General features: G+C 42.7%; 1 protein-coding gene across 1 annotated transcript in view; it reads right to left on the minus strand.

Moving 5' to 3' along the window:
• Positions 1 to 15,220, minus strand: part of LOC144762941 (serotriflin-like) — a 173,416-nt gene that overhangs the window by 96,422 nt on the left and 61,774 nt on the right. The window contains exon 4 of the mRNA XM_078648241.1: positions 5,745 to 5,835. Coding sequence (XP_078504367.1) covers positions 5,745 to 5,835 — 91 coding nt within the window. The remainder of the gene's footprint in view (positions 1 to 5,744; positions 5,836 to 15,220) is intronic.

Below are 15,220 nucleotides of genomic sequence, written 5' to 3' on the forward strand. Positions count from 1 at the left end.
CAAAGGTGTCACATCGCCGCCCCCAACATGGGCACAGTGCTCGAGAGGGAAGCTTCAAAGGCCTGCCACCTTTATAATGCAAACTCAGTCTTTGCTGCAAGCAACAGATGGCAACCCCGGTTTACACCTCCACTGTGGGTGGGAAAACTGGCTAGAAACCCAGGAAGAATAGGAGCTGTGCCCTCCTCTGCCAACTCCACCCCTAAGGTGGGGAAGGTGAGGTAAAGTACATCTTTCAGTCCCTGCCATTTTTGAAGATCGGGTGACCCTTCTAATCAGGATAAGCCTACGCCCCCTCCCACAGAAGGGTGTCATAACTGAGGAAAGTAGTCCCCCCAAGTAAGTGCCCATTGGCCCTACCTGCTACTCCCCTAAAACACCCCTAACTTTTTTAGTTAGGTGGCTTTCCCAGACCTGGAAAAGTAGTTCCTGTCGACCTAAGAAGAAGGACAAAGAAGACGCTGCACAGGTAAGCCTGAAGACGCCTACAGACTAGGCCCCAGCCCTACCGGCCTGTCTCTAGCTTCAAAGATCCTCCAAAAGAGATGATGCCTGCCACACATACTGCGACTTCCAGAACCCAAGGAAGATTGTCTGCCCTTCGACAAAGACCAGAGACTTCTGAGGACAGCGGATCTGTCTCCAAGAAACCTACACAAAGAACTCCGGGGCCCTCTGGAACCGAGAGCCCCGCCCACTTTGCACCTGAAGCCTCCGGGTCCTTTCCAAGTAGACCACCGATCCAGAACAGGTTCCCCAGAGATCCTGACCTCTAGTCCAGCATTGGCTGATCTCTCCTGGACTCCACAACAGCGCCTGCAGCCTAAATTCTGCGGCTCCCTCTGTCTGCGACTGGCTCTTGTAAGAAGAATCCTACGTCTCAGGACATCCCTGCACCTAAAGTCCCTGCGCCTTGGTGAGCTAAACTGATTGTGCCTCTACGACCCCCTATATCTCTACTTAACCCTGCTATCACTGGTCTCCCTCCTGCAGCCTACGGTGCGACTCCTGCAGCCTGTTTGTTCGAGTCAAGTTCTCCATTAAAAAGTATTGGGTGCCCAGAGCTATAATTGCACCCTGCACCCTGCCGCCCCTGTGCCGCTCGTGGTGTATGTTTGGTGCTGCCCTGAGGCCACAATGTGCTTGCTCTAACCCCAAAGTATTATCCACTGCAACAAATCTACTTACCTACAAGCAGTGTGGCATTGAGCACCTCAGTCTGCTTTGAAATGCATTGGGCCGAACTCCGATTTTGACCTCTGCACCCGGTTGACCCTGTGCCGCTTGTGGTGCAGTTTTGTACTCACCTGACACTTGCCCCTTGCTGAACTTTGGTCCTGAAGACTGGACTATAAGTTGTGTACTTACCTGTATAACTGTATTATTGTTTTTCTCCATTGGATAACGTGAATTCTTCGAAAATTGCAGTGTAGATTTTTGAAAGTTTTTAGTATTTTTCCTGCAAAACATGCTTGCCTTATTGTGAAGATCTTGGTCTTAAAATAAAACTCAAACAAAGCTTATTTTAATAAAATTGGTGTGGATGTCTTTTTTGAGTCGTGTGTCCCTTATTGGTCATTGTGGTGCAATGAATGTATTACACTCCTCTGTGTTAGGACTAAGGCTGCTCGCCCATACTACCACTAACAGATCAACTTGAGTTTGAATGAGCCATGTACACTTCTGTGGGAATCTCTAGACTTTGTGCAAGGCATAACCATCTATCCCCCTAGTGGTATACCACATACAGATCCAGCTTCCTACACACAGCCTTCTTTACCAGCTCGTCCAATTGTGCAGGAAAGAACTCTTTGAAAGGCAAATCGTAGAAGTAGAGACCTTTTAGCCTGTTCCAACTTTCATATCCTTAGCCACAACAGATGCTAAGCAGCAATAGAAGCCCCTGCTGAAGTAGAAGACCAAAACAAACCAAATGAACCATCCAAAATAAGTTCAGTCAGCAGTTCCCTATATGCTATAATCTCTGTGGCTTCTTTCTGCCCTTGAAAGCAATTAAACAGATGCTGATAGTCTTTCAAAAGAGTCTGAAAGGAATGAGTCATATATACCGCTGCACGGCTTGCAAAATTTGCTGCTGCATATGAAGGTTTCAAAGAACCCTCAATCTTCTCATCCATTTGGTCAAACAATGTGGGCTCCTGGGGGTGGCAATCCATAGGATGTCCACCCCCGAGCAGCTTTGGTCGGGTGTTGAGGTCCAGACCTAGGCGGGAGCATCTAGTGGCAGAGGTATGAAAGGGCGTGGCTTACGCATTGTGGTAGGTAGAACGAGTTTAGGTGCATCATTTGATGCTATGGTCTTGAGATAGATGTATGTCACTACAACGCATGCTTTTACAATGCATGCCATTACGATGCATGTTTTACAATGCAAGTCGTTACGACGACTTGCGTTGGGGGGCGCTGGATAGTGAATAGTTTAATTTACTATTCCAACTCCAGTCCCCGTGGATAGTAGGGAAGGTGTTGGATAGTAATTAAACTATTCCCTATCCTAGAGCGCCCCCAGCACAAATCGTTGTAATAACTTGTGTTGTAAAAGTTGCGTCGTAATGGTAGTGTGTTGTAAAAGTTGCGTTGTAAATCATGTTTCCCCTTGAGGTAGGGGCATTTCAATTGAGTTTTCTGGTTAGACCTAGTTAGTTGTAAATAAGTTATTATGGCCAAAAAATCTGCTGTGGTGAAGGAGTCGCTCAAGATAATATGCGATGTAGGCAGAGATGATTTGATTAAACCAAGCGTTCTGTCACAAGTCTGGGCCGAGTTGGCGATGCAGCGTGCACAAGGTAAATTATTTTATTCATTTAATTACTTACCTTACTCCTGTCCGTCATATGTCGTACTCCACTACCCCCCCACCCTGCCCCACCCCCGCCCCAACCCACAGCACTCTCACAGCGAGCCGCCTCTGCTGGCACGGTGCTGAGAAATTCACCGCTATAGAAAGGGCTACACGCAAAGTTAAAAGGGAAATGCATCATTTTTGCAGCATAATAGGCTGGCTAGAACACAATGATATAAAGAAGGAAGATTTTCAATTTTTTAAGGCAGGTCGTTCATAGGAAATGAGCTGTATCTACTCAACGCAAGGGAAAAGATAGCATTAACCTTGGCCATTCAAAAGTCGTGTTATTATTTTTTAGGATTTTATGGCAACATATTGAGCTCTGACTATATTGGAACTAAGGGCCAGATGTAGGAGAGGACATACTGGTCGGTAACGGCCCAATTCGGCCGTTACCGACCGGTATTTAGGATTCGGCATGTAGGGGCCTGCATTTTACAGAATCGGTAAATTTACCGATTCGGTAAATTTACCGATTCTGTAAAATACCGAATGGGTAATTTTACCGATTCGGTAATTCCACATGTAGGTGACACTCCTGAGAGTGTCACAGGCCCTTAAGAGTCGGTATTTTACCACCCAATCCTATTGGGTGGTAAAATACCGAATTCAGGTGTGCATGCACATCTGTGCATGCACACCTGTGCCATGTGGCACACAGACATGCCCTTAGGGCATGTCTGTGTGCCACATGGCACACATGCCTGTATTTGGGGTGCTAGAAGGTGTCAAAGTGACACCCCCTGCACCCTTGCAGGATTCGGTATTTACCGATTCGGTAAATGCCGAATCGGTATTGCCCATTGATTCTTATGGGCTTCAAGGCCCATAGGAATCAATGGGCAATACCGATTCGGTATTTACCGAATCGGTAAATACCGAATGTTACCGATTCGGTAATGGAAATTAATTTTTACCTACATCTCCCACCTTCTATTTTACCGATTCATAAATACCGAATCGGTAAAATTCGGTATTTATGAATCGGTAAAATAGATTTACCTACATCTGGCCCCTAACTGTTTTGGCAACAGGGATAAGCTTAAAAAATATTTTCAACCACTTCCCCTCCTCCTCTCTTTTTTCACTAATTATAGAGTGGGCTAGGATTTTGGTTCTCGTCTGATTTTGGTGGGAACTGGGTCTGGAAAAACACCTTGTCAGGGTTTTTTCCTACTTGCAGAAATAAAGGACCTTGAGACAGTCCAGAAGGGTTGGGGGCACTGCAGAGTAGGTGTGGGCAGAGAGAACACAGGAGAGCGATGGCTGAGGCATGTGTGAAGGTCAGTAGATGAAAGAATGGCGATGGTGAGGATTGTATCTTGTAAGGATGGTTTGGGGATTTTATTGTTGGGAAGGCTCAGGGGTATTAGGATATCTTATTGTATTAGTGAGGCGTTGAACTATATTGTTGAAAATGTTGATCTGCATACCTGTCCAATAAAGAGGACATTTGCTCTCAATTGGGTCTGGTTATTTACCATCTCGCCAGAAGAAGCCTCTTCTTCGGATGCCAGAGATGTAGCAGACTTCATATTGGCTAAAATGGTATTTATTTTAGGAACCGGTGGCTACTTCATCATGCGCCTCCAGAGGATAGCTTTTTAAAATGAAACATTGAAAGTTTAACCTGTCAGGGCAGAGTCCATTATACAGCTCAAGTTGCGCTAAAGGCAACTAACCGTGTTTAAATAGGTGGCCCAGCAACTAATTACCATCTCTTGAGAAGGTAAACATGGTGCACGCGCGGCTTCCTGACTCGTATGCTCATGCTATGTGATCGCCGACACGCCAGCCAGCTGAAAGAAATAGTACAGTTTACGACACAAAGGAAGTAGCTTCCATCCCAGCTGCAGCACCTGAACAGGAAGCCTCTGAATTACTTGGCACTAGAACAGGACGGCTACAGCTGGTCCCTTTTTCCCTCCAGTGAGTATCTTTACCTTCGTTCCAGTGATGAGGCAAAGAGTCCGTCCTTGTGGCAGACACAGGAACAGGAAGTCGGAGTTAAGGAGAGGGATTATATATGGCAAATAAAAAAGCTGGCGGAGCGATTCTGGGACGGCCTCACACGTTAGTACTGCGCTAAGGAGGACTTCTGTGGAGGTAATGGAATTTATCAGATGTGATAAATTAATGACCCGATTCCATACAATTTGTAATGAGGGCCTTAGAAGCAAATTAGTCATACATTTCCAAAAAAACAACTGTTTACTCAGGAGCTCTGTGAGAAATGTGGTCTTCCTACTCCTGGAATCTACTCATTGGAAAAGCTTGTCTCTTAAATCCCCGCCAGATATTTACTAGTTTGGGGACACTGAAAATGTCTGTTTAAGAGAATGAGAGTCTTTGGTCTCCTATTTCAAGCAAAAAAAGACCTCAGGCTCACAAAGTGATCTGTAAAATAACGTTTGCAGGAATCTACGAAGCTCAAAATACCAGTCTAGCCCCTGGCTGTCTGAGAACCATCAACGTGGAGTCAACCCAACCTATAAGAAACAGCGCCTGCGAAGGAAATATCTCTACAATCAAGGCCTAGCCTAGGAAACCTACTGGGCTAATCAACTTTGGGGAAACATCTTAAAAATATACCATCACTCCATGGGAACATGTTTAGCAATATGTTTTCCTTCTTTTCCACTTCTCTGCAGCCCCGCTCTAACACATTATGACAGTAATTTCGCAAAGCCCAAATGTGTCCGTCTGTAACAAAACTGGTGCTCAAGTAAATCGCTCTGATACCCAGTACCTTCTGGTCAAGTTGCGCCATGTAAAACTCAGGGGAAAGAAAACACTTGGAATCCGCTACTCTAGCGTGATAAAATGTTAAATGTACAAAATAGGAATATACTGTATGATGTCATCATTGTGGACTTACTGCTAATTGTCCTTTCTGCTGCAGAACTGTGTTCGTAAATGCATTTCGCAGCAACCTTTTTTGCAGTCGCTGCGGCTTCGTTGCTCCACAGCTGCAGTAAAAGATAAAACAATTTCCTGTCATTTTTCAGTAAAAGTTAGTAGGATATTTTTATAAAGTACTTAGGATAAAAAGCGGATATTGCCTTCCACTTCACATTAGTGCAGCCTGAGTACTGAAACTGAATGCCACATATTTCAGAAAATGAATCAGCAAAGGATTATTTGGAAATCTCAAATCCAGATTACAATGTTACTGATGGATTTTGAAAGCTGCTTCTATGTAACCAAAGCAGGATCTTTATTCTGGCACAATTTTATTTAATAGCAGTGTACATTTTTATGTCTAAGTACTGGCAGTCCCCATGTCTACCATCATATAACACACCACACAACTAAAGTGACGAGGTCCCCAAAGACGAGATCTGGGACAGATCAGAGACACAGAAAAGGGACTACAATTTGACTGTCAAAATAAAATCTTCATGAAAGAAGAAATTCTAATTTGGAATATATTATAACAATGCAGTGTAAGTACTGGCATTGCATACATGTATTTCAAAACTTTTACTTCAATGTTAAATTATGAACTTTTAAAAAATCAGTCAACATTACATTTTAAAACCACCATATCTGGTGCAAATGTGTACACTTCCTCAGAGATCGGAGAATAAGAGTAAAAAGTGCCCTCAATCTTGACATCGCTAATGTACATTTTAAACTTAAAATAATCTTCATAACTTCAATTTGGATCCTACTTTTAGTCACTCACAAAAAGCAAGTTTGATTCTGTAACCATCTAAAATATTTTGCAGCACATATAGGAGTAGATGTTGTTTTTTTTTTTTTGTGACTGACATAGGAGTAGATATTGATTTGAGAAACAATGCTATTGAAAGTAGAAACTAATATGTTTCGGCTAACATCAGAACCCTGGCTCCAAACTGACATAAGCAAGCATGCAAACGAGAGCTAGAAGCATAGCATAGCGTTAAACTACATTCCCTATATCCAAATACCATTCAATCAATCAATACCTCTTTAATTTGATTTGATTTGATTGTGGAATTTATATAGCGCACAATTGTAGAGTGGCGTCTAGGCGCTTTGTGGAGGTAATTACCGAAGATTATATATTTTAGTTTGAAAAGAGCCATGTTTTAGTTGTTTTCTGAAACCAAGCAGTGTTGGGCAACTTTTGATATTTAACGGAAGCAGGTTCCACAGCCTGACAGTACCCAGGACAAAGCTTCTTCCTCCCCAGCTCGCTTTCTTGAATTTTGATGTTTGGAGTAGTATGCTCTATGCTGAGTGTAGGTGCTTTGAAGGATGGTACCATGTTATGTGTTGCTTCAAGAATGCTGGTCCATTTCCGTGGACAGCTTTGTATGCTAGACATAGGGCTTTAAAGTATATTCTTTTCTTCATAGGAAGCCAATGGAGTTTTGTTGAATCCTTCAGAGATGGGCTGGAATTTTGGGACGTCTAGCAGCAATCTGGCGGCAGCGTTTTTTGCTCGCTGAAGTTTGACCCTGTGCTGTTTCAGAAGGCCTAAGTATAGTGCCTTTCCATAGTCCAGTCGAGCCATGGCTAGGACTGTTACTAGTGTTTTTACTGCTTCAGGGGGAATGAAGGAGCGCACTTTACGGATTGATTTTAAAGTGAGAAACACCAATGCGACAACTTTGTTGACCTGGTGTTGGAAGGTCAGCCGGTCATCAAAAATGACACCTAGGTTACTCACTTTATGGACTGGGGTAAGGTGAGCACCCATACTGGAAGGCTGGAAGGCCACCAGTTTTGTGACCAGAAGGAAGTGTCAGAGCCTAATAAGAGTACCTCAGTTTTGGATCCATTAAGCTTTAGACAGTGTGTCCCCATCCATTGGTTTATGTGGGACATGCACTGGTTAAAAAGCTCAGCTGGTTCTTCAGGCTTGCTAGAGATGGATACCACTAATTGGGTGTCATCAGCGTAAGATATAATTGTAAAGCCATATTGCCTGATGACCTTAGCTAAAGGGGTCACATAAAGGTTAAACATGATGGGGCTTAAAGAGGAGCCCTGCAGCACACAACACGTCAGAGTGAAGTGTTCTGAGCAGGAGTCCCCTATCTGGACATATTGGTATCTGTTGTTCAGAAAGGATTTGAGCAGTTTTTGAGCAGAGTTCTTGATTCCCACCTCTTGGACCCTTCTGATTAGAATGTCATGGCTCACAGTGTCAAAGGCCGCTGACAGATCCAACAGGATCAAGGCGGCCTTGGCACCCGTGTCCAGTATTGCCCGGATCTCCTCTGCTGCCATGATCAGGACGGTGTCAGCGCCATGTCCTTGTCGAAACCATACTGTGAGGAATCCAGCAGGTCTGCTGAGGAGATGAAGGTTGTTAGTTGGGAGTTCAGAATTTTTTCCAGGACCTTGGCTGGGAAGGGGATCCTTGTAATTGGTCTGTAACTGCTGTTGTCATTGGGATCTAAATTGGGTTTTTTCAATAATGGGAGTATGGATATTGTCTTCCATGCATCTACAACGACACCTGAGCTAATTATTTCTTTTAAAAGTATGCTAAGTGGTTCACTGATTGTATCCGGTGCCATATGGAATATGTTGGGCGGACAGGGGTCTGATGATGCTCCAGATTTTATTCATTTAATTGCCTGTTATACCTGTTCTATGTTCAGTGGCACAAATAAATCCAAGACATTGGTGGGGCATGGGGAGATTTTGGCAGGAGTAACTACCATGCCGTTGTCCCAGTCTGAGAGGGATTTGAAAATGGTTTGTACTTTGTCCTTAAAATACCCAGCTAGTTGGTTGCAGAAAGCCAAGCTAATGTCCTTTATTTGTGGTTCGGGAAGCTTGACTAGCTTCTTGAATGTTGAAAATAGTGCTTTGCTGGAGTTGCCTGCCTGTGGATTTTTGTCTGAAAAGTAGCTGCTTTTCCTGTCCAGTAACATCTTTTTATAGATGCTCAAAGATTGGGAATATAAGGTTTTATCGGCTATTGAGTTGTTGCTTCTCCAGAGTCTCTCTACATTTCTGCAAAGTTGTTTCTGTTTGCACAGGCCATCACAGAACCAGGGCTCGGATTTCTTAATCGGTCATTAGAGGCCATAAAAGTACATTAAATAAAACATTTTTAACTAAAATTAAGTTCAATACATGAATATTTAAAAACAGACCAATAATACATGTACATTTCCAATTTGATACGATAGAGACAAGCTAAAGCCTTTAATAAGAGGAGTAAGTTAAAACTTAACAATAGGACTAAAACACGAAGATACGAAATCAAAAATGTAAACTTAGAGCATGTTAAGTGCAAATGTGACAGTGAAGGCAAAGGCACGATGACGTCGAAAAATGTCTGTAAAACATACCACACCAGAGTCAAATAGGAGCTGTCTAATCCTTAAACAGCTTCTTCCTGTGTCTTAGGGCTCCTGAAAATAGCTTGCAACTACGAAGCAAACAATGGGGGTAGACGGCCTTTGTAAATAGATCAAGAGAGGCCTCACTAATTCAAAATTACAATTCCTTACCAACAGAAGAATTAATTTTTTTCCGTCAGATACTATAAAAGTCACAGAAAAAGGTAAGATGTAAGGTGACTTGCTCTAAAAACTGATCGCAAGGACAGGGTTTTAAAACACATGACTTTGAAAATCTTGGAACAGCTAAAAACCAGTGAATAAAATTAAATCCTAATATGTTCAGCAGAAAATAGTGGTGAGGGTCATTACTAAAGAACCAATAAGGCTGCCCTAATGGACTTTTGCTCAATATTATATATTGTCTCACAGTGGGCTTTGTGAGTTCTGTACCTGCTCTTTCCCCGTGCACCTGGCCAGGAACATATTTCTGATGTCCTTTAAGGTACTGTGGCGAAATACCAATCATTTCTATACAAAACAACACGTTAAGGTATCAATCTGGCTACCTCCCAATTACAGTAAAGGAAGACTATGTGCCTGTGATGAAAATACCAAAAACTGATGCTCTAGAAATCTAGTAATCTAGAAAGAAATGCCATATCTACCCACAAATAGATAATAACACTAGGGATGCTAATTTAACAATTTTTGTATTCTAGGTATGGGTATGAGTCCATCATTCAAATTTGTGCTGTAAATGTAAGCAGTGTACAAAGAAAAATGCATTGTGCAATAGTGTACACTACTTGCAGTGCTTAATTTGTAAAAGAATAAGTGCGGGGGCTTAAAGTTTTGCTGATAAGCCTACGGCCAGTACTATTAAATGTTGGCGCTTCAGATATCAAGGCTGCCTAATCATGATTCCACCTCATGCCTCTTTAGTCCACCACAAAAGACTCTGCGCCTCTTTATCTGACTCTCAAAGGTTCCTGCTTTTACCGTTTGTCACATTCGTTGCCATCTTTATCTTCCTTCGTCTTTCCCACGCGATGTTTTTCTCTCTTCTTGCTCTTGGTCAAAGTATGATGAAGGAAAATAAGTGCTGGTCCCCACAAATGAGTGCTGGTGTGTGCCACCTGCAACCACCAGCTCAAACTCAGCACTGCCTACTAGTCTATCTGCTTCATTAACTAATGTGTTTATAATACTCCTGTGAAGGCATTTGAACCTGGATAGGCATACTTTAAAGAAAAGAAGCAGGAAGTGCTCACTGGTAATTAGCGGTTTTCAGCATGAATTAGCTCTGTCCCATAAGGAGAAGGTGATTAGGATTAGAAGAAATTGCAGCCTGGACATAGATTTCCATGATTCTGTAATGGTTTAAGTAGTAGGTTTCATACCAGCAAGCACAATTAAAATTCAAATAAAGAAGCAACCCGCAAGACATGATAGGAGGACTACTTTAATACACAGAATAAAATATATGTAACAAGATGAAAACAATTATCAGCTTGTCAATTCTTACAACAGTGACATATGTGAGGTGAACAAAGCAGTGTGTGACTGTCCAGGTGGACTGAGACGTGTGCAAGTTAGTCTGGAGCAGTGTTCCTAATAGATAACAACCATCCTGGGAAGTTGTTGCTTTTTAGCACCATGGGATCTTTTATCCTGGGATCCCTCCAGTTATGGGGTGAACCGAGTATAACACAAGGTCGACCATGAGATGCTGCAAAGATGGCCATATTGAGTGATCCCATATACAGATGTTCTGATGTCATAGACACACCTAGAACCGAGGCTAGAATGTAAAAGTAAGATGGCAACACAAATGGGTTACTGTTGCAACCACCAATGCTGTGAGTATCCGCGGACCCATAAACAGTCCCCTACCTTTGCCTGCATTTGGTTATATTCCATATGACCCCTTTTATAGGTAGAGCCAGAGTGGTAATGGTTCGAGAGAGGGGTTATGGCAGCCCATCAATTGTGTCTTACTCTAATAAATTATAACAGTGGACAGGGCATTCGCACAATGATCCATCAACCTGGTAGTGATCTACACAACACCAATCTTTATGCTTCTACAGCCAGGGGAATACTGTTGTGATACCACTGTTACAAGGAGAGGAGTCTCCTCAGGGACTTGAGTGATCAAAAGAAGGACATGGAAGCATAGCCTGGGTTTCACCTTTGTAGATGCACTCATGGAAGGCTGCTAAAGACTAGTATGGTTGCTTACCTTTCACAGTGCATTTATGTATTGGACAATACACACTATTCTGAAATGTCTGAAGGGGTCTACTGTCTTTGATAGGAATGGATCCCAAATTGTTTTCTCTGTGGGTGTTTAACACACACCCAAATGAGCACCCCATAAAATGAGCTTCCAACCAGTAAACTGTAGTCTCTTCTTGTTTGAGTGCAAAGATAGAGGTCCTGGACTGTTGATTTCAAAGGTAAGGAATAATAATGTTTATGTTCTCTGTGCACAGAGACACCAGAGAACACCTCATAGGGGAAACAGCACACCACTTTCTTGCCTTAGAGAGGGTATGGATGAAACTGGTCCTAAAGTACAGCAGACATTGTCAGAGATAACTCCACCCTCAGTGTCACTCAATCTCATAAATGGTTTCAATGTTGCAGCCATTTTGAAATACCACCACCTTTCAATACCACAAAAAAGTTGAATATTAACAACAGATGGACTTCCTTGATAGAGACATTTGATGGTTTCATTGATGCGATTGAAGAAGCAGACAACAAAAAGATTATCAAGTACCTTAAGAATCTTGCTGATGAAGGTGTATCAGACGTCATACAGAAAATACAGTGAGCTGTCGAAATTACATATAGTCAAATCATAGCAGCCTTGAATCTCAAGATCAATCCAATGCCAAAAGTAGATTACAAAACATTCATCTCCAGTCAAGAATGTCCTAAAGCCGGTGAGACTATTGGATATGCTCATCAAACCCTGTAGTTGCAATTAATTTATTGATGAGAAAGCTATACACCATAAAGTGATTGATGGATGCTTGTCAGATTCGTTCAGATGATGGATGCTGAGTGAAACTGTTAGTCTGAAGTGAGTGCTCATGGTTGCCAGAGCTGAAGAGCATGCAGATCGAAAAGCTGTGTACCCGGAGGCCAAAGGTGCCCAGAAAGAGTCAGTCATGAATGTGAAAAATAAGCCAAAGCACAAGGCTGAGAGATACAGAGTGAATTCGCCATAGATAAAGAAGTTGTGCTACAGGTGTGGATTTTCACCTTCCCATGAAGGTAAACCTCCTGCCATTAGGCAAATCTGCAAAGGCTGTGCAAAGAACAATTTTGTGATGGTTTGCAATGCAAGCAAAAAAGTAAAGGCATCTCAGCATGAATACAAAATAACCAACTGAACTTCCAAAGGCGATGTACAACACAAGCTCATGAGGCCAAGCAACCACATCAGTTGAGGCAAATCGACACCAAACAAAGTCGATTGATATATAAATCTTGGTCAAAACTTTCTTTCTCATCAATATCAAATGAAAGAGAAGAAGATGATTTTGCCATGTGGATGGTTACCTCAGAGAAGCGGGCGCATGTTGGACTGGCAGCCTTTTGAGGAAAAATACAGTTCCAAGAGAATTCGACGAGAAAAAGCACCAAAGGCAATCAAACATTGTCTGAAGATTACACTAAAAGTCAATGGTTGTTCAATACCTTTCATTAACGATAGTGGTGCGTCAATAAATATTATGCCGGAGGAGAAATATTATGAACTGGCTCTACTGCACCAACTTACGCCATTGAAAACTAAAGTGTATATGTTGGCTGCATCGACACCACTAAAAGGTCAAGATTTATTCATAGCAATGAGGAACCATATGAAAACAAAGGTACAAACACCCATTCATGTCCTTCAAGGTACGGTGTCACACGCCTGTTTACTCAGCTTTAGCACAACTGCTGATATGGAACTGATTTCTTTGAACTATAACATGAATGCTCATCATGAAATAGTAGGTCAATTCCCTTCATTGTTACATGGTTTGGCAAAACTCAAGACTATGAAAACTCAGTTACACACTAATAAAGACATCTGTTCTATTTCTCAAAGACACAGACTGCTGAAAAAGAACTTGCATCCTTAAACATGACTTCATTGAGCGTTCCACTGGTCCACTGCCATGGTTTTCTCCCACAGTGAATATACCCAAAAAGGACAGTGAAGGAGCTGTATGCATCTGCGTGGATATGCGTCACACGAAAAAGGTAATTGAAAGAGGAAGACATTTACGCCCACACATCGCCGACATGATAGCGCAATTGAATGGTGCAACAGTATTCTCTCGCTTGGATCTGCTTAAAGGATATCCTCAGTTGGAACTCGAGGCTCAAGAGTATTCTCTCATGTCGCCCGGGGCCGCCATACTGGAACAAGTATGAAAGAATGTGGTTTAGAAATAATGCTGTGGTATTTTTATTGAAGCTACATACAGGGAGATTGATATGGGGTAATCATTAATAGTTTAGTAAATGGTGTATTTGTTAAATAAACATTTGTCAATGTGGCTGTAGAAAGAATGTACAACATAAACCTATCTGCCTGTTCCCATTTGGAGGCTCGGGATGACATGAGAGAATATGATAGGCACAGGTTCGCATATATTGGTGAATTAATGGATTACAATTCACAAGATTACTTTGTCTTGGTTCTCATGGTGATATGGTATAATGGGAGAGGTTGTAAGGTATTGCTATATGAACAGCATGGTGTTTCCAATAAGCTTCTGAGCCAATAAAACTGAAAAGATATTGGGTGGTATATGAGCCTATGTTTAAAGATGGCAGATTTGAAGTCGATGTTGAATGGGTTGGTTAGAGAAAAGGGTGGCAAGTCTTAATGTGGAGAACAAATGTGTGTATATAGGGTGCAGAAGGAGAAAGAATGACCTTCCTTCTGGTTTAGTGAGCCAGTATGTGAGATCGACAAGTATGGCTCTTATACCACTATTTTAGTATATGGTTTGGTCTCCCTCCTGGAGCCCACTGTGTATTAGTGCTACCTACGATTGTTTCTGTTCTTTAGTTTTGTGTGTTTTGTGTTTATCTACATGTAGCAGATACTGTGAGGTATTTAAGGTGTGTTATAATAATAAATGCATATTTTCATAACTACTCAATGGTTCTCCTTTCATTTAACCAATACAATAAGGTTGCATTCTGGTATAACAAGCTGTTTAACATTCCTTCAAGACTAAGCCTGAAGGCTGCTCTCCACAGCTACCACTTGGATACCTTTCTAAGGTTATCTTTGACCTCTCAAATCATCATAAGGGTTGTTTGGACTGGTGCAAAGTGCCCACTTTATTTAGTTGACAGCATATACCTGGCCAACTACTCACACTCGTGAACAGCATGTTGATGAGAGCCAATCGTGGCAACCGTCATAAGTGTGTTGTAAAATGGAAGCGGTACAGGGTGCAGTGCGGTCACAATGCGAGGCAGGCAGCGGCTCAGTGACGATCATCCAGATAGCTTCGGTGAGACCAAGGCTTATGGTGCAGGGTGAGGCGGTGCTCAATGCGATGCTGGCAGGTTGCGGTGCAAGCGACAGAGACGGTTAGTGAGAGCTGGCGCTTGTCAGCCAAGACTGGTGTGAAGGTCGAGGCGATACATTGTGAAACTTATGAGCGGTGCCCCAGCCACGATGGGGTCACGGGTGTTGAAGTCGCAGCCACAGCGTCGGTTAGACCAGGATGGGGCATTGCTGCGAGGTGGTGCGCAGTGCAGTCCCCACAGATCACCGTTCAAGCAGCAGCTCGGTGGCAACGTTGTCAGTCGGCGGCGTCTGTGAGATCAGGATCGCGGTGCTAGATGAGGATGGTGCCCTCTGTTGTACCATCCGGACAGAGCCAGTGACGGAGTTCTGTTGCTTTTCCATTCTCTGTGGCAACTGATCTAGCAGTTCCAGAAGGAGTACCTAGAGGTTGGTGAAATCTTTGCACTCTCTGAGACTTCAGAACAGGTGGCAAGCTCTACTTCAAACTCTTGGAGATACTCAGCACAA

The sequence above is a fragment of the Lissotriton helveticus genome, chromosome 6, assembly GCF_964261635.1.
Source record: "Lissotriton helveticus chromosome 6, aLisHel1.1, whole genome shotgun sequence".
NCBI classification, from domain to species: Eukaryota; Metazoa; Chordata; class Amphibia; order Caudata; family Salamandridae; genus Lissotriton; species Lissotriton helveticus.